At 32.9% G+C, this 25,962-nt stretch overlaps 4 protein-coding genes across 5 annotated transcripts; 1 reads left to right on the forward strand and 3 right to left on the reverse strand.

Annotated features, from left to right (window-relative positions):
- Positions 1 to 80: 80 nt before the first annotated feature.
- LOC108907358 (protein phosphatase 1H) lies at positions 81 to 2,347 on the reverse strand. Its single transcript, XM_018711010.1, has 7 exons — positions 2,038 to 2,347; positions 1,682 to 1,890; positions 1,510 to 1,629; positions 1,236 to 1,458; positions 1,023 to 1,180; positions 678 to 925; positions 81 to 624 (listed from the first exon to the last, which is right to left on the reverse strand). The coding sequence occupies exons 1-7, from the start codon at positions 2,258 to 2,260 to the stop codon at positions 420 to 422; spliced, it is 1,386 nt and encodes a 461-aa protein (XP_018566526.1). The 5' UTR covers positions 2,261 to 2,347; the 3' UTR covers positions 81 to 419.
- A 417-nt stretch (positions 2,348 to 2,764) lies between these two features.
- On the forward strand, positions 2,765 to 8,639 carry LOC108907379 (F-box/LRR-repeat protein 7-like). Of its 2 annotated transcripts, none has more exons than XM_018711033.1 (5): positions 2,765 to 2,842; positions 5,771 to 6,033; positions 6,094 to 6,898; positions 6,981 to 7,160; positions 8,087 to 8,639. In XM_018711033.1, the coding sequence occupies exons 2-5, from the start codon at positions 5,785 to 5,787 to the stop codon at positions 8,620 to 8,622; spliced, it is 1,770 nt and encodes a 589-aa protein (XP_018566549.1). In that variant the 5' UTR covers positions 2,765 to 2,842; positions 5,771 to 5,784; the 3' UTR covers positions 8,623 to 8,639. The 2 variants fall into 2 exon arrangements, with proteins under 2 accessions (XP_018566549.1, XP_018566550.1); XM_018711034.1 differs by lacking the exon at positions 2,765 to 2,842 and adding an exon at positions 2,853 to 3,046.
- A 181-nt stretch (positions 8,640 to 8,820) lies between these two features.
- Positions 8,821 to 14,449, reverse strand: LOC108907524 (membrane-associated guanylate kinase, WW and PDZ domain-containing protein 2). The gene is made up of 4 exons (XM_018711258.2): positions 13,863 to 14,449; positions 11,983 to 13,600; positions 11,533 to 11,926; positions 8,821 to 11,444 (listed from the first exon to the last, which is right to left on the reverse strand). Exons 1-4 carry the CDS (start codon positions 14,069 to 14,071, stop codon positions 11,269 to 11,271), a joined length of 2,397 nt encoding a protein of 798 aa, XP_018566774.1. The 5' UTR covers positions 14,072 to 14,449; the 3' UTR covers positions 8,821 to 11,268.
- A 367-nt stretch (positions 14,450 to 14,816) lies between these two features.
- On the reverse strand, positions 14,817 to 25,665 carry LOC108907366 (carboxylesterase 5A). Its single transcript, XM_018711018.1, has 4 exons — positions 25,500 to 25,665; positions 20,946 to 21,558; positions 16,154 to 16,519; positions 14,817 to 16,095 (listed from the first exon to the last, which is right to left on the reverse strand). The coding sequence occupies exons 2-4, from the start codon at positions 21,307 to 21,309 to the stop codon at positions 15,035 to 15,037; spliced, it is 1,791 nt and encodes a 596-aa protein (XP_018566534.1). The 5' UTR covers positions 21,310 to 21,558; positions 25,500 to 25,665; the 3' UTR covers positions 14,817 to 15,034.
- Between the last annotated feature and the right edge of the window lie 297 nt (positions 25,666 to 25,962).

A 25,962-nucleotide genomic window follows, 5' to 3' on the forward strand; every position in this document is an offset into this window, starting at 1 on the left:
TTTAATTTATTGAAACCAGTAGGCTTAAGATTTGTATTGTAACGTGGTAAATAAAAATACATTCAAGTTGAAACCAACAGTACAGTTTTATTACTGGTATTTATTTATAAAAAACTTATTTACAGTAAGTAGTACAAATAGGTATTTTTAATGAAAATAAGTAAATACAAATTTGTGAAGTTGTGCAACTAATAGAAGCTTCTAAAAATGTTTGTAAAACTTTATCGATATTGGAATGGAAGCAAGAATATAACCCTAATATCGTTATCATTGGGACTAGCATTTAACGAATTTATACACAAACGTCAAACAACATCAAAGTTGCTTCGATACATTCAACGTTAAAAAAATAGTAACGTAACATTTCACTTTGTCATTAACATCTAAATGAATATAAGTTTACAGGAATAGAAAATATATCATTCATTATCATTTTGCTTCTCTGAATTCTGGAGGTATCGACTGACTAATTCATCGTATTCTAATTTATAAGGTAAAAGTGGTATAACGAATACTGATACATCATCGTACGATGCCGGTTTGCCATCTTTAAGCTGCCAGGAATGTTCATTTACTAGAGTTCCACGTGCGGACCCTACCAGACACGTTGCGGCACTCACATACCTAGAAATAACAAATTGGTAAAACGAATAGATGGACGATAAATAAAATTTAACCTCTCTTTTTCCATAAAAGCATTTATTGACTTTGAAACAACATCAACAGCTTTGTTACCATCGACTACATCCCACAGTCCATCAGTACCCATCACTAGAACTTCTTTTTCATCGGTACTATCAATTTTTTTTATCTGAACTTCTGGATTCGAAGACAGAAATGGTTTAATAGGCGTTTTTTGATAAATGGCTAATAAGTCGTGATCGCCAAATCCTCTTGTAACTCCTATTGTACCCATGACTCGGCTCTGTAACAGAAAATTGCACACTGAAGAGTATTGTTGACCTAATTACGCAAACAGCGGGCTTTCTTATTACATTATTGGAAGAACTTCATTCTCGTACCCTTTTTCCTTGTCCAGTAATAACAGATACTTTGAGATCGTCTGGTTGAAGGGTTTTATAAGCCCATCCCTTCATATGTGCATCTCTAAACATCACAGTTTTCCCTAAATCACCTGATTTAGGTTGTTTTATATATTCACGAGAAGTAAATTCTTTTCCTTAAAATCAAACAAGTTTGTTACGAAATAGGAAATGTTAATTTAATATTTTTACCTAATAAAGCTGGTTGTTCTTCCGCTAACCTTCTTATCCTATCCCTTTCATTTTCTGGTGTAAAATCCATCGACATTGATATAAACGAATCTTCTTTACAAATTATAGCACGGGAATCACCTGCGTTGGCTATGTACAATTTACCTAATATAAATAATGCTACCAAAGCTGTACAACCTCCTGCTGCTTGATATTTATTCCGATCCTCAGAAATCAGTTGATCCTAAAAAGACACATTAATGTTTAAATACACCCAACTATTGTAAACTCATACCATTTCTTTAAAAGCTGCTTCTAGGGCACCTATTATCAATAAGTCTCTAGGTTTTGAGGTAGAAGAACGTTTTTCATTAAAATCTATCCATACGTCATCTTGAGCATCTACAAGTTTCTCCTAGAAAATTAATGAAAATATAAAAAGAATACATCAATCGTAAAGTATTTACATGTATAATATGATGCAGTTGATTGGCAGCGCATAAAGCGGCACCTACTCCTGCATGCCCATCAAATATTCCGTAATATGTATACGGAATCGAGAACTTTTGAATCCCACCAGCTTCATCTTGTTCGACTTTTGTTAACACACCTTGCCTGTAAACCGCTTGATCCTCGTTCCATCTTGATTTCCCTGCATTCACACATTCAGCATAACCTAAAAAGTAATATATTTTAATATGATAAGTATTATAATGTTCACACTTAAAATTTTTATCTTTTTAATCCAACAACAGTACAAATATAGCTTATCTTAATAGATATGAAAAAATTACAATGTAAACAAAATAAAACATTAATAAACCTGTATGATATGGCAGTGGTTTGCTGGGGTGTATTATAGGTCTCAGTTTGTGGTCTGCAGACATTTGAACTTCCTCATCCCCCAGACCAAGGAAATGGGGACGTCCATAAGGAAATTTTGGGGCTAATGTTTGTTTATTGCTCTGAGATCCTTCGAGGGTGTACCCATTCGGTTCTATTCCACTAACTGCTCCGATTACAGCACTCTTAAGTCTATTAAACATATCTACTTGTAGTTATCTTTTGACTACTATTAATTACATCTATAAACAAATTTGTATTTACAGTTTTTTTACACGTCAAAACCGTGTCAAAACATTTACCAACTGACAGCACCGTTACCAACCTGAAAACTATAAACTATGGTGTTGCCAATCTATTAACCAATAGGGCAATTTTCCAGGTGGATTATGACGTCAAGAAAAAAATCACGTTGACTTCAACCGAGAATATTTGTATTTTTTTACGAATAATCCATTAAATAATTTTAAAACATGTATATATAAAAAGTTAAATGCTTTATTATTAAAAATAGTCCGTACCAGCCATAACTAGATACGTGGGAGTGTTTTTCTGGCCTCCTCATTTTATATTGAAAATAATTGTTTAATTATGTTTTAAAAAAAAGTTATCTGGTTGTTAGAAAAATGTGTGGTACCGAAGAACACTCAAATCCGGTCCTGGTCCTGGGAAGTACTACAGCCCGTTAGCAAATAGCGTCGCGCTCGGGTACAGTCAGTGGTACAGTGTACAGTACGAACTTTTATTACTTCTGTGGTACGATCAGTACGACAAGCGGCAAGAAGGTACGTAAAAGACATTCCTGCAAGTAACAAAGCAATATTCGATACCAAAATAGGCCCATTTAGTGACTTAGTGCATTATAAAACTCCAGTGGAACCTCCTGTTGTGTTAAATCGTGCACCTTGTTGTGAATCTAAGCATGGATTTGCAAGAAATTTGTTGGAGTGCACTGTTAAATACTTGTAATAGCCAAATGTTAGGTTAAGGTATGTCAAAATGTCGACGACCTTTCATTTGCCGTTTACCCTACTTATTAAACAATTTTATTACAATATTGAAGAAATTTTGAGTAGCTGATTATTAAGTTACCTATGCCTGAATTATCCAGGATATCTAGGCACGGAAGAATTGAAGTAAGACAAAGATTTTAGCTATTTTGCCAAGCCTTTTATCATGTGACTGTTTTGGAATGTATAGCGATAATGGATAGGATTAGTGCAATTGTTCATGCAAATTCCTTATTTAATATAAATAATATTATTCGTATGTATTACACTGATGATCCGTCTATGATCTTATAAATGTAAAGTTGAAATTTTGTTTGTTTTAACACCGCGTTACTAAGTAATTCCACATTTGTGTTTTTCCCGTAGCTACTTTTTACATTTACTTAAAGTGCATCCTTTTAAATTTCGGCTTTTAGTGCTTAAATATATGTTTTTTAGCGTAACATATATACACTTTAATATAATCTTTGATACTAAAAACAGTAAAACTTATACATTGTTTAGGTACAAATTAGTGGAGACATCAATGCTCGCATAGAAAACAAACATTTTTTTTAATTTTCACAAGAATTAATGAAAAAATAAATGGTTACTATTCAATAGCATTGCAGCTTTTTTGGACATATTTTAAAAATATAATTTTTCATAAAATTTTGTTTGAATAGTAGGTTTTTGTCATTTTCTCCTCAAACTTAATTAATTAATGGTAAAAAACAATATTTTCATAAAATTTTCGAGTTTGAATTTTGTTTTTAAGTATATGCATAACTAGAAAAAAATGCGGTGTATATTTTTTTAAATTTATTTATAAGGCGTAGGAAGATATATTGTCGCAAAAAATCTTTTTTGCGATAATGTAAGTAAATCTGACGTAGGTGGTAACAAATTTACATAATAGGTAAGACTTTTGTCCTTCCTCTATAAATTACATTGGTCATTGTTGACCGTTTTGGCATTCATTTGTTTCGCCTAATCCATCTTACTGATTTTAAATTTGAGTCATAAACACACATTTAACTAGTTGTTCATGTTCATATAATGTATACTATTTTCAATTCCTGTAGACATCTTTTTTAAATATATAATTTACTGTACAATTAAAAAATTGATACTATTTTGAAAAATGAAAATTGTTACATATAAAACAACAAATCGCGTGGACATTTGTACCAAATAAACGAATTGGTCATTTGTCATATCTAAAAGATGAAAGCACCACTTAAGCAATATAATAATGTAGGTTTGCATTCCATTATGAAGAATTTGCCAGACAGTGATAGATAGATAGGTAAAAAGAGAGGCGTATGCCAGCCAACAAGTCGCCTTTCAATATCACATGAAAATGTGAAAGTTATTTTTAGGAATCGCCATGTACCACTTCAATATAATTCTTCCTATTGTTTGTGCCTTAAATATTTATAATTTTTTTTTCAAAATTAAACAGGCACGAGCATAAATATCTGCGCATCTGCAGCTTGTACTGGCATGCCCATGTGCTTATAACAGTATTATTTACAAGAAGATCTACTTTAACCGCGAAGTAGTTTCGCAATTTAATTGATTCCATTGCGGTTTATAAATATTGTCAATGCAGGCTAGAATTTGGTAGTAGGAGTATTAAATTCTTACGCGCCGTGTAATGTTTTGGACTAGTTTTCACTTGAATCGTGACATAATTTGTTGCCATAACAGATGATGAAGAAACTCAAAAAAAACTATTAAAAAACCGTACCGTGTAAGAATTCAATTTACTTATCCACCTAAGTAAAACACAGCAGGGCACGATTTTCGTTTAATCTTCCAAATTCTTATTAACGTTAATGTAAGTGGCGATTTTGTTTTTTTTTTAATATTGCATTTAGTATTTTCCAGTTTTAGATTCATTGTGATAATAATGAAAATATTTCGTAACATACAAATAGGTGTTTCAATTAATTTCATAAATACCTATGTACAAGTTTTGAAGTCTATAATTTCGTTTTTCTTTAAAGTATTTTTTTATACTCTTTCATTCTGTTGAGTAAAGTGACATTTGTGTGCATTAAATTATGTTTTATTATAAAATTTCATTCAAATTTGTTACCTGAAAATTGTAAAAATGGATTGGTTGATATTTTGGTATCGACATATGCAGTGTGGCCCATTAAAAATCAGTACACCCCTCTAAAATATTTTTGGGGCACATGTTTCCAATGATTTTTTTATATAAATAGTGATCTAGGTGTGCTTGTTACCTCAAATTTCAATATATGCAAGCTTAAAGTTTTCTATTTATTAAGTTTCAGCTTTAAAATCTAGGAGGCTTTGCAAATGCTTGCAAATGAAAAATTAACCAATTACTGACACTGCTGATTATATAATATCTATATAGTTGATGGAAAATAGTCTGCTTATAAGAAAATTTTGTATCTTCGTGCATTTACAATGCCTCCAAGAAAATTAACTAAATCAGTACTTAAAACATAAATTTTAAACATTAATCATGAATAAAAAGTTTCTCCACTACAAATTGATGAAATCTGAGATACCGGGGTTTTAAGCAATGGTGATTAAGGCCATACGTAGTGACAGCTTCAACTAAAAAATCCTTAATTGTAATCGGTTTAATTGTTGCATCTAGAAGGCTACTATACGCATATAAAAAATATTAATTTCATTCGTGCTTGCTTTTTTTTAAATGGGACACCTTGTCACTTATTTTAGGGGTCACTTGAGACATGAATCAGCCTTCAGGGCTCTTGGAACGTCTCTCCCCTCGATGCCCTTTAGTTCGCCTAGGCCACAGCTCAAGTACTGATGAAACAGCTACTTCAACCGAGGGTGGTAATTACCCCGCAGAAAATTACAACTACAGGTCTCAGTATATCGATTCTTATGAGAATAATACAGACAGAAGGTTCCATAACAAGCAGTTGTCGATAGACAATAGTTATTTACAAAAACAGTCACCCGAATCAGAATATTTGGTAAGTGTTTTCAAGACCGTCATCCCCCGTTATTTTTTTTATTTTTTTATTTTCTTTTAGCAAAATTATTACCAACCACATTCTTATTTAAACGAGAGAACAGAATATCAGTCAAAATACGAATTGAATTCACGTCAGTCACCGCTTAACCACAATAACTTGTCCTTCCAAAATAAAAACTCTCTGGACCTATCATCGTTTTCTTTAGGTCCGAGCTACTGGGATCATGAGAATTATGACAAGATCCAAAATAGTCAGTCGAATTATTTTAGAACGTCCAATCACCAAATGCAAGAAACAAACTATCTCTTAGACAACTTCACGAAACTAGGCAAATCTAGTCCCAGTTTAGACCAAGGCTACCACACTCTTGTATCTCCGAGCCCTGGACCTGTCACACCCAACTTGTGGACCGATGGCAACTTATACAAAGGCAAAAAATATCAGTCGAAAAACAATTCTTTCGATCGCCTTCCAGACGAACTTGTTACGAAAATCTTCTCCTTCTTAACGAGCATAGACCTGAGCATATGTGCTCAAGTGTGTCGTAGATTCGACATCCTTGCTTGGACACCATCTCTGTGGCGTGTTATAACTCTAGAGGGTGAAGTAGTTAGTGGTGATCGTGCTATAAGGGGTGTATTGAGACAGTTGTGCGGGCAGGGACGCACCGGGGCCTGCCCTAGTGTGGAGAGGGTTCATGTCACGAACGGTGCCAAATTATCCGATAAGAGTTTGCTGTTGTTAGCCAGGCGATGCCCCGAATTGACACATCTGCAACTGCAAGGGTGTAGTAATATCACAAACCACGCCTTGTCGGAAGTCGTTACCAGATGTAATAATTTGCAACATCTGGATGTCACAGGTAAGGTATAAACGTTTTTAATTAACAATTTTTATTTTTTATTTTGTTCTGAAGTCGCGCTAAATTTTTAATTTCATTTTAGGTTGCGTAAAAATATCCTGTATAAACATAAACGCTGGACCGGAGCCCCCAAGACGGCTGCAATTACAGTATCTGGACCTCACAGATTGCGTAGCAGTCCAAGACAGTGGGCTTCGAATCATTGTACAAAACTGTCCACAACTTGCTTATTTATATTTACGTAGATGTGTGCAAATAACAGGTAACACTTTCAATTAACGTTCAATTTTGTTTTTATACAGTCGAGGTAGATAAAATTTGTTACAATTTTGGAAGTACAAGATCAAACGGTGTATTTCTAATTTTCCCTGATATATTAAAGTTTGATATCAGTTTCCTAATTTTTTGCCGATATCTCTCACGTAGATATTTAACAAAATATGATTGTTCCAAAAATTTGCACCAAATAGGAAACATTTTTATTTAAATTTGGAAAAAACCTTTTTCTCCTAATAATTTTTGCTTTTTTGAATACCAAATAAGGGCATTCTATATATAAGAGGACATTTTAGGTTTTATTTTACAAAAAATAAATGAGGAATTTTAAACTAAATTGTAATTGCCTTAACAATATGCAAAATCAGAAAATTTTTATTTCTTTGAACAAATTAATAAACTTTAATATGGAAGTTAATATTTGCTCAATTAATAATATTGATAAAGCAGATATTTACTTTTCAGTGACTTGACATTCAGTGGCAGCACTGTGTAAATAAAGACCGATTATAAATCAAATTTGGAAATAGTTCATGAAAATTTCAGAAATTCGCTGATCTTTCCAAATCTATAAAATTCGCTGATAATTCCTTAATAAAGATTTCTGGGGCCAAGTAACACCCCCTACCAGTAAACACAAAATGAATACCATCTTTGACATTCTGGCACTATAAAAAACATGCATACATAAATTTTCAGTTTAATTGTTGGAAAGTTTATAAAATATCACCAAAATTAATTTTTTTTTAACTTGTAAAGAAGTGATATTTCATTAAAGCATCTCTTGCTCAATGGCCCTACTTTGACCCCAGAGATCTTCCATTGAGCTGTATCAATGAAATATGTACTCTGTATAGTTTTCTTGTGTAAGAAATATAATTTTCCTGATTTACTAATAAATATTATTTTCAGATGCCGGTCTAAAATTTGTGCCAAGTTTCTGTTCAGGTTTAAGAGAGTTAAGTGTAAGTGACTGTTCCAATTTAACTGACTTCGGTTTGTACGAACTGGCCAAGCTGGGTGCTACACTGCGTTATTTATCTGTAGCGAAGTGTGACCAGGTCAGTGACGCTGGTCTAAAGGTCATAGCGAGGAAATGTTACAAATTACGGTATTTGAACGCTAGAGGGTGCGAAGCAGTTTCCGACGATGCCATAACTGTTCTAGCTAGGTCTTGTACGAGACTGCGTGCTTTAGATATAGGAAAGTGCGATGTGAGCGATGCCGGATTGAGAGCATTGGCTGAAAGTTGTCCGAATTTGAAAAAGTTGAGTCTTCGGAATTGTGATTTGGTTACTGACAGAGGAGTGCAATGTGTCGCTTATTATTGTAGGGGGTTGCAGCAACTTAATATTCAAGATTGCCAAATTTCATTAGAAGGGTATAGAGCTGTCAAAAAATATTGCAAACGTTGCGTCATCGAACACACCAATCCCGGATTTTTTTGATGAATTGTTATTTTTTATTTGTGAATTTGTTAAATATTTATTTTGTATATTTGTACATCTTTATATTTTATATTAAATATTTTAAACTTTTTTTATCCTTTTTTCTCACTTCTGTCTTGGTTAAATAAATAAATATTGGGGGTTCAGTGAAAGACTGTATTAAAACAATTTTGTTTATTTATAAAATGCAAAAGAATCCATATAAATATATACAAAAAAATTACAATAATCAGTCTAGCAAAATTTCATCAAATGCTGGCCGGAATTACACGTATCAACATATGTTTTGATGTCCGTAGTCCTTAAAAAAATATTTCTTGGAAACCTCTCGAATACAATTCTATAATTGTAATGCCTGAAGAAGCTACCAGTACCGCAAACCAGAAGATGATAAACGTTTTAAATTTTATATTTGGTAAAATTGTATATTGCAGGTGTTACATAAACATCACTTTGAATTTTCTTTTGCATCGAGTGTTTTCGGCATTATTTTGATGATAATACAAAATGTGGCATAAAAGATATTGCAAAACAATAATTAGAGACTACATTAATTATACATATAAATATATTTTAATTACATTAAAAAAAAAGAGGTAACGTCAAACTGTATTAAATAATATATAATACAAAGAAATATAAGTAGATATGAGATTAATAATAAATAATATGGTTACATAAGTGTAAAAATTATTAATGGCTAATTTACAGAGCTACACCAACCTAAGCAAAAAAAATAAATGTTTGATAACATTTAATATTTGAAAAACAAAAGTTAAAATGTAGTGATGTTATAAATAATCATATTCCAAATGGCAAAGGAATTTTGGTAATCTAACTTGAATAGGTTGATAATCGCATCGGCAAGCACATACGCATAGAATAATAACACATTTATTGTTATTATTATGATGTGTAATGAGTACAGATGGTTGCTAGAAATGTAAATTACAAGTAAACACATGCAGTAAACCATATAAATTATGACATTATTGAATGATATTTTTTTTGTGGTGCTTGCGAATTTCCAAAATAACATAAGATTACCAAAATAATTCGATTATACACATTACTACAAAAATGTTTTTCTTTTACTGTTTTGAGAATTTCCAGGGCTATTCTAATATACTGTTATTTAATAAAATCATCAGCGACACAAAAGGTGTAACCTTTTAACACTTAAAATAATTCTTGTGATTATTTCAAGAAATTCAGTCGGTTAATTTCAGTCTGATTAATACATTTTTTTTTTACAGATTATAATTATTGTATATTAAAATAATTTGTTCAATATTCAAGTTAATAACACGTTTATATCATTTAAGATCTCTTTAATGCAAACACTGGCATTTAAAGTAGTCCATTACACCTGGATAACTTTATATAGCAAAATGTTATATTCATTTATAATTCTACTATTGTCCTTTTTTATAAGACAAATCTTACAAACCCAATAAAAATCCAATACAATAGATTCATAATTTATGAGTAGAGTTCGGGACTCGATCGGATGATCATTACGTTGCCGTGGCCTTTTGCTACGGTGCATCTTATGAAACCAGTAATAACGGCAGTTACTGGCTTCACGTTTGCTTCGTGTGTACGTGTTTTAATATTCTAATAATGTCGAATGCACCAAGGGGTAAAAAACGACGTTTCGCTGATAAGGTACGAAAACTTTTATTTTTATTTATACCTACCCGTTTATTTATTTGTTTACGCGGAACACGCCTATGACTAGCCGACGAAAATCCCGAACTCTATTTATGAGCACTATAAAATATAATTTTTATGTATTTTGATCAGCGTCGTAGTTAGGGGCTGGATGCCAGGGACGTAAAGGGTACCGGGTACCTGAAGGGAGCGCAATCGCAGACCTGCAGCCTGCTTAAATGTATGACTTAAATTACACTTTCAAATTATTGTATTGTTTCTTTTCCTACAAAATAAGTTTTGGGGGACACAAAATTCAAAACTTGCCCTGGGCGCTCATGACCTTAGCTACGACACTGTGTCCTACTAAAAAAATACTAAACTTGAGGCTTTTCTGTTATATGTGTATTTTACTTTTATGAAATTTTATACAATAATAATTAATATTATTAGTGGCAGAAATGTAAGAGTAGTCTTCTTATTCAAAATTTGTGTTTTGAAAATCTTCTGCATGAAGTTTTTAAAGAAAAACATTCCTATCCATTTCTATACTAAAATAAAATTGAAGGGTAGATCAAATTTTGTTTAGTTTTTTCAGAACAAACATTGAGCTAACCTAGACACTGTTGAAGTTTGCATCTTTGCAAAACCACATAGTTTAAGCATTAAATTTTAACAGTTCTTTTAATGTAACAATGCAATTATTTATTTGTAACAAATTTAAATTCGATTAATCACAAGTAATTTCTTTTTATAAATATAACAATTAACTTTTATTTAAAAAAGGTAAACAATTTTTGATATTTGAGGCAGTGAGATTCGTATATCACAATAGAACTGTAAAAAAAATTAGTATCTCACCAATAGTATATTTTTTATTTTAACCAATAAAATTTTAGGAGAAATCTAATTGAAAATTTCTTTTTAATTATCTCGCTAATGTCATACTGAACTCTTATAATATATATCCTGAAATTAAAGCTGAAGAATTAATCACAGATCTGGGTTTGGAGCTATCGTTAAAGTTACAGATAAACCAGATTCTTTGATTAAATTCACAATGTCTCCATGACTTAAGTGCATTATATCTATATGATTTACTGCTACAATATAATCTCCAACTCGAAGTCTGCCACATCGCTCCGCTGGACTATCTTCGATTAAACGTCCTGTTTAAACACATTATCGATAAACATTGCGGAAATTATAAATTTAAAATTAATGAAAATAAATTCAAAGAACTAAAAAGTGACTTACCAATAGTGGATCCAATTTTATTGACAGATGATATGATAACAAATCCAAATCCTTCATTTTCAGTTCTCTGCACTGTAACGTCATAAGTTGGTCCAGCGTGTGGGCTGGTCACGACTAAAGGGGTAAGTCCTAGATTTGGCGGTGGGTTTTCAGTTGACCAACTGTTTATTCCGATAGAATAAGCCTGACTTATTGGAGGCGGTGGCGGATATACTCGTCTTCGTAAAATAAGGTTGACTTGTCCCCTAGCTGCTGCGGCATTTATCAACTGAACCACTTGACGGTGTGATGCTTTTAATACTGAAAAACCTTCAACACTAACTATTTCGTCACCTGATTGAATCCTGCCATCTATATCTGCTGCCCCTCCTGTTACAATATGACCTACTGCAACCTATGAACGAAAATTATAATTTAATTTAAAGCAATTTTGTAGAAATTAATACTTACTTGAGATTTATCTTCTATTCCGCCTACAATTCTAAATCCAAAACCAGTTTCTTGCCTGATCAATGTTACTGCTGTTGTAACATATTCCACATTCCTAGGTTGGTACCACAAATCGTTCCCATTGTACTTCTTGTAATTATTGGAATCGTAACTTTCTGTTGCATCTGAAACGCTAGGTCGAGGGTTAGCACAATATATGCAGGAACAGTCGAACCTATGCGGAATGGGCATGTACAATCCAAACTTTGTATCAACAGGTGGAGGTAAATCGTATGAAGGCTTGTTTTGGTTCTCCGAGATATCTATTTCATCTTCTTCCTCTTCTGGATTTCCTATTAAAGATAAACGTAAGCGAGATCTATCAGCATTAAGATTGTCGCTAGAAAACTCTCGTTTAAATAATTCGTGGTTGGAATTTGAATTAATATCTTTAATAGGAGTTTTAGAAAGACCTCTTGTGTCTACTAATGGTGTTTTTGGCCTGCTTGGTAGTACTTCTCTAGTTTGTGTGCTGTATATATCTGCTGTAGGTGTTTTACTGCGGTATACTCCCCCGATATCTTTTGTGCTGAAGCGGCTGTCTAATTTTCTAGGCTTATTTCTAATATTTGGCGTTTTGTTGGGACAACCCCTCTGCACACATATATTGGCTTCGCTGTTGTACGGGCAATTCTTCAGAACTTGAACTACTTCGTCGTGGGACATATTCTGAAGAGAAATATCATTAATTTCCAGAAGGATGTCCCCTTCCAATAAATTTTTACACCGCTGACGGTCTAATATCTTCTTAACTCTTTGACCGCAGGCACTATCTGCTATCGTAAAACCAAAACCTAGGTTTCCTTTCACTATCCGAACTCTTACTTCTACTTTTCCTAAAGTAAGGTTACTTATTCCTTTCAGTAAATCATCTATTTCATCGTTTTGGTCCAAGACATTTTCTACACTTCTGGAAAGGTCATCACCGTCCAAAAAATTATAATTAGTATCTAACAACCTCTTATCATTTGATATTGGTTGTAAATGACCATCGACAGCTATTGTAGTTACCACTTCTGTGTTAGGATCATTTGGATCGAAAGGTAAAGGATATCCTCTGCATACTTCTAGAGAAACGGTTGAACCTACACTAATCGATTGAAATAACCTCACTATCTGGTTATGAGTGTATCCTAATACGCAAGTGTCATTCACGTATACGATTACATCACCAGTTTGAAGTTGACCATCTAGCCAAGCGGGGCCTTTTGGAACTACCGATTTAATTTGTAAGAATTCATCCACACCATCATCTCCTCCAACAATTGTAAAACCTAATCCACGTGACGATTTCACAAGAGATGTCTTAAAACGTTGTCCACATAATTCAGACGGATCCTTAGTAAACGAAGTCCTACTGGCTCTTGCGGAGGCTTGTGAAGCTGCTCTTTTGGCTTGTATCACAGGGTTTTCGTACTGAGTACGTCGGTTGACGTGGTCAATAAAATAAGTGCCATAATGAGGGTCACTAATTTTTTCCCAACCGTAAGGCAATTCATCATCCATGCAGTCTTCCAAAGTCTTTTTCTGGAACTTGGATAATCTCGGATCCAACCAGTGTGAAGTTCCAGTCGAGTGACTTAAAAATATAATTTGAAATTTAACAAACTTATTAATTACTTATATTATTATTAAAAGGTTAATAGTAAATGAACTTGAATAGTATAAACATCTCAGTTGCACTCATATGTTGTTATTTATGAACAGGAGACCAATTCTAATAATATGATTTTATTTTTTACTAATAAAACAAAATGATTCTAATAAAGTTTAAAGTCGATTTCTAAAATGTAGCCTTCATCCTGGGGCAATATGAGAAATTGTTAAATAAAAGTACTTACTCGATGAAATACACCTCCCCGCTTTCAGTATAGGCTTTTTCCCACTTGGCAGGAAGTGGCCCTAAAGAGTCAGTGTCATCATTATCATTTGTTTGACTGAAGTTGTCCTTCTCCTCCTCAAAGTAATTGTTGCTATCAGGATGAACACTGTCGTCAGTTTCTACCCTTAAGGGTTGAGAAAGGGGATTCTGTTCACTTGTGTGACTCATTCTACTTCTTTGTGAATACTTCAAAGACTAAAACACTAAGTTAGTGGTAAATAACTATGCACTTAGTAAGGAACACCTAATGATTCACATAAAAGGAACAAAACATCACTTAGGCATTTGGATATGAAGAGATATTTTTATATGTAAACAATAATTGTAACATCTTGATCATTATTATGACTCGTGGTGTCTACATTCTTCTATTTTGGAGGCTTTTATTATTGTCGTGTTTCAACCACTATTATGTGGTTGAATTTATTACTCATCTCATAACTGGCATCATTAAAAGCTCAACTTAAAAATTATATACGCTGTACTGCTGATATCATTTCCCTGTTGAAAGCACACTGTTATGCGTCTAAGGTTACGTTCAAAGGGTTCTAGCACCGTTTACTTTCTAAATTTAGGCGAGTAACTTTAGAAACAACAAACAAACAGGGATGCAACTTTACAATCGCAAAAAATTTCAGTTCAGCGGCGTAGTATTTAGGTACAAAGTCCATTACAAATTAACCTACATTTTTTAAATTTGGTTATATATCCTTGTTTTAATAAAAATGACACTGGCTGAAGTAGCCAACCTTAAAATGATAGTTTAGGTCATAACATCTAGATGGCATATCAAAAATAAAATTGAAGTTTATTAAGAGTGGGAACCAAGGAAAATTCTCAGGAATTTACATAGGGGTCAATAGATGGCGGTATATTAAAACGATTTCCTTGTATTTTTTTTTATGCAATTTTATTCATTAAAATAAAGAGGTACCAATAACTTATATGTATTATTACTGATACGAATAACAGTACAAATTTAGTTTATATTTATTGTAAATGTATATATAATTTTTAGGAAATGGTCTGTTTCAAGCAAAATAGTTTGGCAAGTACGTATTTAAAATATTAATATATTATCATTTGTGGTGTTGTATAATATTTAATAAGTATGTCTACAATTTATGTTAGTTAAACATAATATATAACTACAAGTGAAACTATAACAAAAGATAAGAGGTTCTTTGAAAGATTTGTTGCACCCGAGTCTGAAATTTCACAGCATCTAGTGGCAACATCTCTTATTTTAGGATAATACTCGTTCCAGAACTCAAATGCTTTATAATTTAAATTGTTAGAGTTACCCATATCAAAGTTCCCATCTATAATCATGATGCCTGGATTTTCTTGAGTAAAGGACTGCCATTTTATTGGGAAAATGGCATTGGCTGTGGGATCAGAATACTTGGCAAAATTAGTCCAAAGTGACATAATAGTGTCTGAAATTCTCTTATCTCTGTGATCCCATTGCTGACCAGTATTTTCCCAGTAGGGTATCCCCCATACATAAATTAAATCGAAAAGATGTGAAACGGTAACCCACTCTGGAATTTGGCTTACGGCAGATGTTGTGCTAGGTTTCATATCAAATCTGTACACATAAACTGGTTTTTCTTTGCTAATGTGAAGAGCTTGGAGATACGCAGGAGCAGCAAAATTTTTCTCTGTCAAGAAATCCGTCACAATTTGTCGAAATTCGTCCGTTTCTTTCGAGGCCAGCTCAGGCCCGTAGAAAAACATCACAGCATCTATAATATGGTCAGGATTGTATACACAGGAAGACTCTGTATCATTATTTTGCGGTAATTCTTGCTGCATTAGTTTAACAAATAAACTTCTTAAAGCCTCTGAAGAAATTTGAGTGTTGTTTAATTCGGGAATTTCCAGGATTTGTTCCATTTGTGTGTATCCAGTTAGGAAAGGAACTTTGGTGCTACCTTCGCTTTCAAAGTACGCTATAGGTGGCTCTGATAGGAAAGGTTGGTAAGAGCTGTTGCTGAGACTTGCATCTAGTAAAGGACGCCATGGACGCTTTCCCGCTATTTCTAAAAGAGTCTCAACCTCTGCGTACCTCAGGCATTCTAAAAGTTTCGATACCGGTCTCCTGGTACAATCTAACTTGCGAGCTAGGGAGTCTAGAAACGCTTTGTCCTCTTCAGGCATCTTTATCGTGGTCGGAGATAAGTAGTCACCTAAAACATTTTTTCTACATGGCAAAATTCAAACGTCCTCGTACGATAAATTACTCACCACTCATCGCAATAGCTTTGTTAAATAATTCTACTGACTTTGGATTAGTCATGTGCAAACCTATACTCGTTGCCCCAGCGCCATATCCCATTAAACAAATGTTATCTGGATTGCCCCCAAAGAGTTTGATGTTGTTCTTCACCCACTGCATGGCGGCTTGCTGGTCCAAAAGACCGTAATTTCCGGGTGCTTCCCCGTCCATCGTGGTAAAGAATCCAAAAATATTCAATCGCCAGGCTACGGTGACGACTATCACTCTTTGTCGGTATACCAGTGTGTGGGGATTCCATATGCTAGGGTTGCCGATTAAGAAGTTACCGGGGTGGAACCAAATTATCGTGGCAAATCCTAGTTCTGGATGGTTACCTAAGAACAGAATAATAATTTCAAATTTTCACACAAATGTAGCAGTTTAACGTAATACAAAAAACATGTTTCCCTGGCCGCAAATATTTTTTCAATTCGCTATTACATATTGCGATACAATTATTATCTCGGATAGATCATAAATTTCAAATTTTTCATTACAACGGATTTTCTTCTTTTATAAAACAAATATTTAAAAAAGCGGTACTGTGAACAGTAATTATTATTTTGCGCAGTGAATATATTATTTCAGATTAAATAATGGCAATAACGAAATAATTAAGTATATAAATGTGCCGCTTTAATTCCTCCAAAGTCAATTTATGCACAAGGTCAAGACGCAGGAATAAATTTACCCCTTTCGGTAGGTTAAACTGATCAACACATCGCGTGAGCGCTTTCTTAAAAATAACAATGTAGCAAAAGTTGCCAAGCAGATCGTAACGATTTTTCTTGTATTATTGTGACCGTAATGTATTCAATTTTAACACCGAAATTGTAAATATCGTGGGTTGAAAAACTTTTAGCCTTCGTACCTTGAATTATGACGCAATGAGGATGAATTATTTTTTCCGATTTGCGCCATTTTAAGGGAGCCAAATATAATACTGATATGCTTGTTATACATGGTGTTTTGAGAAAAGTACCATAATTTAGAATATTTTTTACTCTTCTTTTGTTTTGATCTACAGGCCGTCAAAAATGATTTTTCAATCAAATAAATAAAATTTTGTGACATTTTATGAAATACCTTTTTTAATGTTAGGCTTTGTACATTGTATGTCATTTATTATCATGTAAAGTTTCCTACACTCTTGTTAAAATCCCAGTATTAGTTAAAATAGAATAAAATAATTTTTTTGAGGCCTATATTTAAGGAAGCAAAATGATACTAAGGTAACAAATCGGTTTATTTTCATCCAGGTAAGCTGTCGTATTCGTTTCTGAACACTCTGTATGTTAAAGAATAGAAGCTGGTTGACTGGGATTGTGAATTGTGTTTTTCTTATAAACGGTGCATTGCCAGGTATTCCAACAAGTACCTACTTTTTTATGCATTATGTATGCATTCTGTAAAAAAAAACTAACCTCAAAAGAGATATAAAATGTCAATGAGAAAGATCGTAACTAACGACTTCTAGCAGATGGTTAAAAAATAACAACAATAAATTTTAAAACATTCCATTGTTTTTTTGGAAAAGATGTGGCTAAAATTTAATTCTAAATAACAATTTTTACGCCCTATTTCTCGTAAACAAAAGATTTATTCTGGTCCAGAGGAAAAATTGTCTTCTTTTTATGCTGCAACTTTTGAATTTATGGTACCTTTTCAAAAACACCCTGTATATTATTCGAGTAACTAACAAAATAAAATGTTTATATGTATAAGGCCCTGCCATAAAATAATTTTTTCTGCGAAATATTTATCCAAATTATTAAATATGCGTAGATATTATTGATATCAATATACAGGGTGTATCACGAAGAGGGCCCAGTGGGATTATCTCTAAAAGTAGTCAGAATTAAAATTTATATACAGGGGTTTATCAAAAAGATTTATTCAATGAAAATAGTGTCAACTTCCTCGCACTTCCGGTTATACCGGAAGTCATCGTCGGCTCTATTATTTCAAATGGGACACAATGTATATTTATGCATTTTTTTATTCTACGGCAAATTCTACACTATTTTCAAGTTATTATTAATTTTCGAAAAAAATTGAGGGATGTAAGTGATTTTTGAAAATAGAATAACTCCGACATTTTGCTTCATTTATTAATGTTCGACATGGATAATTCAAAATCAATGAAATTCAACCAGTTTATGTCAAATTTGCAAAAATTATACAGGGTGTACCATTTGAAATATTTGAGTAAATTCTACTTTAACGTCACAATATTAGTCACACGTTCTTAAACACTGTATGAATTTTTGCAAATTTGACATAAACTGGTTGAATTCCATTGGTTTTAAATTATCCGTGCCAAATTTCATTAATAAATAATTTGCATTCCTCAATTTTTTTCGATGATGCTGCCATCTATAGGAGAAATATAATTATAAGATATTAATTAATTAATTAATAATTAATAATTAATAAATTAATATTATTATAAGAAATATATTTATTTTTTTTATGCAGGATATGCTTGTTTGCAAATTAAGATATACCTATAATATCACCCTGTTTAGGGTAAATCAATGTCTTCTGTATTAGCAACATTTTTGTAAATAAGCATTTATAAATATTGAAACAAAAATGTGAAATCAAGTCTGCTTATCAATCTTGCCGCTGATGTAAATTTAAATAAAATCTGAGCAAGTAAAATAATGTAGCCAGTAATCAATATTATGACTGCAAGACATTTCTATCACCCAATAAGTCCTTCTCTTTCAGACGAATAGGAAAATTAGATGTGATTTCTTGACGTGTAGATGGTCAAATTCGAGATTAAGATAAATACTCGACACGCAAGGGTTTCGCTGCAAATTTCAGATTTCTGTGCGTGCATGCAACCGTAATGAACTGGAGACACGCCACGAAACGTTGGTGCTGCGATGTCCGACCTGTTCGCGTACATTTTATTTATGGTCATGCGACTTTGCGCAAAATATCCATTACCGAAAATTTTTTTCAATGGACTTTTAATTTGACTTTGATTGCTGCGATTCGTAGAAATAGCATCAACATGTAACCTGAGGGCAAATATTCTCTCCCAAAATACTTTCATTCCATCACCAAAATATTCAGAATGATCCTTAGTTCTTATCTTTTTATTGCTATTTATTCATTTCTCCTTTGCAGTTATGCCGGAATGAAACAAATTGTAGACGTGAAGACGTGTAGAAAGTTCCGCAGAATCAGAATCTGATGTCAGAAAAACAATTGAACATCAATATAAAAAGATATACCTGCAAAATTGTATTTTTTGCACAAAATATAAAAATTTCGGTGACAGTTATTAATTTGTCATTAATACGTCATTATATTTTGTCATACTTTTATTTAGCATTAGCCTAATAATCAAGAAAATAAAAATGTATTCCGAAAAACAATTCTTACCTTTAAGATGGACCACAGTAAAATATTTGTTAAAAATTATGTATTGAATACGTATGAGATGCGCTGATGCGCTAGCCAGTCGTGTTTTCTTTATACAACAATTGTCCCAGTTTTCCGAAGTTCACTATTTGAAAATCCAATATTTTTTAAGTACTACTGCTATATTTTATCGATTATTTGGCTTATAACTACGATACTTAATACATCACTGGATTTGTTATTAAAAATTTAAAATATAGAAGGTTAGTAAAAAATAAGTACTAATGTCTATGCCGGTGTGAGGGGGGGGGAGGGGTTGATGGCAGAAAATGTGCGCCCCTCTATACCCCCAGTTTCTTAAAAAGTAGTTTTTTGTCCCATTCAACAACAAAAGAATACATTGTAATAAAAAGTGAATTATGGATTGCCTTGTTCATGGATAGCGGACCAAATAATATTCAAATCTACAAAACTATTCAGATGTCAAAGAAAATATTAGATGTTTCTGAAAGAGTCAACCTGTATACGTCCGTGCCAAAATTAGTCCCCTTCCCCCCTTCTTGTAGGTGTTAGGGGTATCTTTGAAATCTTAAATAGGAACATTTATTTTTTATTGCAGATTCACCCTACCTACAAGGAGGGGGGTTAATTTTAGCACTAATGTATTTCCCCCATGGAATGATTCAATTTTGATTATGGACATTTTTTAGTAGATTGCTTATATTTCGAGATATTTCAGTTTCAGGTTAAAAAAATCACTCGGTATATGAATATGAATAAAATGTGAATCTGAAACGAAATCGTGTATGCTGGAGTTTGTGAAATTTACAGTCGGATAACAATAGCATTTTATATAGGTTTATTTTCTCTGGCTATGCCTACAAAAATTCCCCATAAACAGTCCATTTGTGTTTTGCTAAAAATGTTATATGTCAATTCCAATTATGTAAAGGTAGTACAGCATTTCAGCGATGCACCTTGTTAAAATGTCAGGGGTGTTGGTATTTGATGCAACACGTATATGACCTCATCAAAACTTCAGGAAAAGTGGTAAGCTTAATGTCACCGGGACAGGGTTTCAGGGTAGTATGACATTTATTTATCACTGCTGTAGAAATTATATGAATAACCCATTATGGCTATAAATTTTTTCAGCTTCAAAATTTATGAATTATTAAAAAGAAATAATGTTTTTATACCTACTTATTTTATTTTTATTTGTCAGGCCATGATTCAACAAACTCTTTAGTGTGTTAGGATTTTAAAACGATAAAAAACAGTGAATACGTAATTAAAAGTGCTTTTATAATTTAGTCAATAAACAGTTTTCGTAAAGAAATATATTTAGAAGTGACACAATGTGCGTCAGACATCTAAACTTACCGACTGGCACAAAGACGTTAAGGTAAAGACAGTCCTCACTATATTCAACAACCTTATAATCGGGAATCAATTGCAAAAAGGGCAATTCCGACTCTTTGTACGCTTCTTCGCTTTGCGGACATGCCGAACGATAGCTTGAAACATTTTGAATTTCCGGAAGAGGGTTCGTCACCGGAGGAACAAATCGTAGTTTTTTAACGGGTGGCTGGGCGTAGGGAATACCATAATAGGCTATGATTTTCTGGATCCGCAATTTGGATACTTCCACTCCAGCGATAGTACCTTGACCGGGAATCGTTACCGGTTCAGGAGATAGACAGATACAGAAAGGCACGTACATGCAAAGCATGTTGAGACGGAACATTCTTCCGACAGGGTAGCCGAACGTCTTAGGGTGAGTTTAGGGTCGCGACTGCACGTTCTACGGGTTCCGTGTGCTACATTTGTTGCGTGATGAAGTTACCCCTGCTACAATCTGCGATCAATTTAGAAATTTTAGTTTAATGGGTCAGAATTTTACATAAACCACGCTTCCACGTTTGTTCCTCTCTTCCTGAGGGTCTTCAGTCACAAACTCGTAGAAGGTGTCTAAAACGTTACGTTCCAATATACTCTAAAAAAATAATATTTGGAATTATTAAAATATAATATTAAACAGGGCGTTTATAAATGCCAAGTGCCATTGCGAAAAACATATTTTTTAATATATCCCCAAACATGGCAGATAACAACTAACAAATAAATCTTGGTATAGTTCTTTAGATTATTAGTTACAAAAATCTCATGTATGTATGTTTTTAGCCACGAAAATTGATTGATTCCAAATATTTCGAATTTTCACCCCCAAGAACGGCGGTGACAACATTTTTAACATTAAGGCGATATATTTGCTATGTCCTCTCCAAATTTGGTTCAGTGCAATTCTCTCGGTTTCGAGAATACAATACCTATGTACGTTTTCAGCCACGAAAGTTGAATAATTCCAAATATTTCGAATTTTCACAACCAAGAACGGCGGTGACAACATTTTTAAAATTAAGGCGATGTTTCGCATCGTATTAGCTACTATGTCCTATACAAATTTAGTTTCGTACAACTCTCTCGGTTTCGAGAATTCAATACCTATGTATGTTTTCAGCCACGAAATTTGAATAATTCCAAATATTTCGAATTTTCACAACCAAGAACGGCGGTGACAACATTTTTAAAATTAAGGCGATGTTTCGCATCGTATTAGCTACTATGTCCTATACAAATTTAGTTTCGTACAACTCTCTCGGTTTCGAGAATTCAATACCTATGTATGTTTTCAGCCACGAAATTTGAATAATTCCAAATATTTCGAATTTTCACAACCAAGAACGGCGGTGACAACATTTTTAAAATTAAGGCGATGTTTCGCATCGTATTAGCTACTATGTCCTATACAAATTTAGTTTCGTACAACTCTCTCGGTTTCGAGAATTCAATACCTATGTATGTTTTCAGCCACGAAATTTGAATAATTCCAAATATTTCGAATTTTCACAACCAAGAACGGCGGTGACAACATTTTTAAAATTAAGGCGATGTTTCGCATCGTATTAGCTACTATGTCCTATACAAATTTAGTTTCGTACAACTCTCTCGGTTTCGAGAATTCAATACCTATGTATGTTTTCAGCCACGAAATTTGAATAATTCCAAATATTTCGAATTTTCACAACCAAGAACGGCGGTGACAACATTTTTAAAATTAAGGCGATGTTTCGCATCGTATTAGCTACTATGTCCTATACAAATTTAGTTTCGTACAACTCTCTCGGTTTCGAGAATTCAATACCTATGTATGTTTTCAGCCACGAAATTTGAATAATTCCAAATATTTCGAATTTTCACAACCAAGAACGGCGGTGACAACATTTTTAAAATTAAGGCGATGTTTCGCATCGTATTAGCTACTATGTCCTATACAAATTTAGTTTCGTACAACTCTCTCGGTTTCGAGAATTCAATACCTATGTATGTTTTCAGCCACGAAATTTGAATAATTCCAAATATTTCGAATTTTCACAACCAAGAACGGCGGTGACAACATTTTTAAAATTAAGGCGATGTTTCGCATCGTATTAGCTACTATGTCCTATACAAATTTAGTTTCGTACAACTCTCTCGGTTTCGAGAATTCAATACCTATGTATGTTTTCAGCCACGAAATTTGAATAATTCCAAATATTTCGAATTTTCACAACCAAGAACGGCGGTGACAACATTTTTAAAATTAAGGCGATGTTTCGCATCGTATTAGCTACTATGTCCTATACAAATTTAGTTTCGTACAACTCTCTCGGTTTCGAGAATTCAATACCTATGTATGTTTTCAGCCACGAAATTTGAATAATTCCAAATATTTCGAATTTTCACAACCAAGAACGGCGGTGACAACATTTTTAAAATTAAGGCGATGTTTCGCATCGTATTAGCTACTATGTCCTATACAAATTTAGTTTCGTACAACTCTCTCGGTTTCGAGAATTCAATACCTATGTATGTTTTCAGCCACGAAATTTGAATAATTCCAAATATTTCGAATTTTCACAACCAAGAACGGCGGTGACAACATTTTTAAAATTAAGGCGATGTTTCGCATCGTATTAGCTACTATGTCCTATACAAATTTAGTTTCGTACAACTCTCTCGGTTTCGAGAATTCAATACCTATGTATGTTTTCAGCCACGAAATTTGAATAATTCCAAATATTTCGAATTTTCACAACCAAGAACGGCGGTGACAACATTTTTAAAATTAAGGCGATGTTTCGCATCGTATTAGCTACTATGTCCTATACAAATTTAGTTTCGTACAACTCTCTCGGTTTCGAGAATTCAATACCTATGTATGTTTTCAGCCACGAAATTTGAATAATTCCAAATATTTCGAATTTTCACAACCAAGAACGGCGGTGACAACATTTTTAAAATTAAGGCGATGTTTCGCATCGTATTAGCTACTATGTCCTATACAAATTTAGTTTCGTACAACTCTCTCGGTTTCGAGAATTCAATACCTATGTATGTTTTCAGCCACGAAATTTGAATAATTCCAAATATTTCGAATTTTCACAACCAAGAACGGCGGTGACAACATTTTTAAAATTAAGGCGATGTTTCGCATCGTATTAGCTACTATGTCCTATACAAATTTAGTTTCGTACAACTCTCTCGGTTTCGAGAATTCAATACCTATGTATGTTTTCAGCCACGAAATTTGAATAATTCCAAATATTTCGAATTTTCACAACCAAGAACGGCGGTGACAACATTTTTAAAATTAAGGCGATGTTTCGCATCGTATTAGCTACTATGTCCTATACAAATTTAGTTTCGTACAACTCTCTCGGTTTCGAGAATTCAATACCTATGTATGTTTTCAGCCACGAAATTTGAATAATTCCAAATATTTCGAATTTTCACCCCCAAGAACGGCGGTGACAACATTTTTAAAAATATGGCGATGTTTCGCATGGTACTAGCTATGTCCTGTACATATTTACGTTCGCACAACTCTCTCGGTTTCGAGAATTCAATACCTATGTATATTGTCAGTCACGAAATTTGAATAATTCCAAATATTTCGAATTTTCACCCCCAAGAACGGCGGTGACATTTTTAACATTAAAGCGATGTTTCGCATTGTATTAGCTATGTCCTCTCCAAATTTGGTTTAGTGCATCTCCCTCGGTTACGAAAATTCAGTATATTTTACCTTTATTCAAGTAGCGGAGATGCAGAAGATATTCCAATTTCTTTTTTTTATTTTAAATTGTCCTTAGCATTTTCGGTAAAATAATACGTAATTTAGAAAGAGCATTTTGAAGATACAAAAAATGTACTCTTGTTCAGTGTCGATAATTTGCCTCGTTTTTGAGAAAACATTATTTGTATTTCGATGATACAGTTTATTTAAAACAAATTTCACATTTTACTGATACCTTACACCAATTGAAATAATGAAAAAAGTTAGTAAACGAATTGGTAATGACATATTTTAATGCCATATTCAAAGCCCATTGAGTCTTATTGAGAGCCAATGAAAAAAAATGCATGTTATATCTGCAAAAAAATAGGTTTTAGCAACTATGTTCTTATGATTTTTTTTGTGTTATCTTAATATCTGTATTATATAATAAAATTTTAAAGTGATCCTGGCAATCAAAAAGGTTTATTACCAATTTTCTTGAAAACGGTGCAGATTATATCTGTCTCTTTCTTTTAAAAAAATATGTTTGATTTAGCTAAAATTTTTTTCAGATAAAAAAGTTGCAATCGACAATGTATAGAGACCAGTTTATTTTGTATCTGAACAGCCATTTGGGTTATTTAAAAATTGTGTTTTTGGTATTGAAATATTTGTTAACCCATATTTACAAAAAAACATGTTGCTTAAAATAACATTTCTTGTCCTCTTTTTAAGTTTGGCATCTCGGCATTAGATTGTAGTAACACCCTGTATAATACAATTATATTGCAAATATAATTTACTAACGTTTATGGTTAGAGTAAATTTTGACTCACCCTGTAACAGAACAGTTTAAAAATTTCACTTGAACATTTTCTTCGAATATTCACCTTAGCTTTTATTATTAGGCAGCAGGCACCTAGTGCCTACTACTTATTGCATATGTATTTATATTCTCCATTTGTAATACGTGACTGATATACAAAAATTGTACTATATTTATTTGTAACAGACGGGTTAATATATTGTTTATGTAAATTTGTTTATTATTATTTAAAATAATTTCTAGATAAAAATATCGAACATGGGGCAAGAATAACATTAGCACAGTAGCAGTACCTGCACACGATATGCTAATAAATATATTCTGGAATATAAAAATGTTTTAATTGATATTTAAAAAGTGAAGCTTATATTTTTTAAATTTCAACTTAATCTTAAATAAATATAAATTATAAAATAATTGTTCTGAATTATTATATATATTTTTTTATATTTATGTATGTAGTCCTCGCTACT

Source organism: Anoplophora glabripennis, unplaced genomic scaffold (assembly GCF_000390285.2).
Source record: "Anoplophora glabripennis isolate ALB-LARVAE unplaced genomic scaffold, Agla_2.0 scaffold5, whole genome shotgun sequence".
Taxonomy (NCBI): Eukaryota; Metazoa; Arthropoda; class Insecta; order Coleoptera; family Cerambycidae; genus Anoplophora; species Anoplophora glabripennis.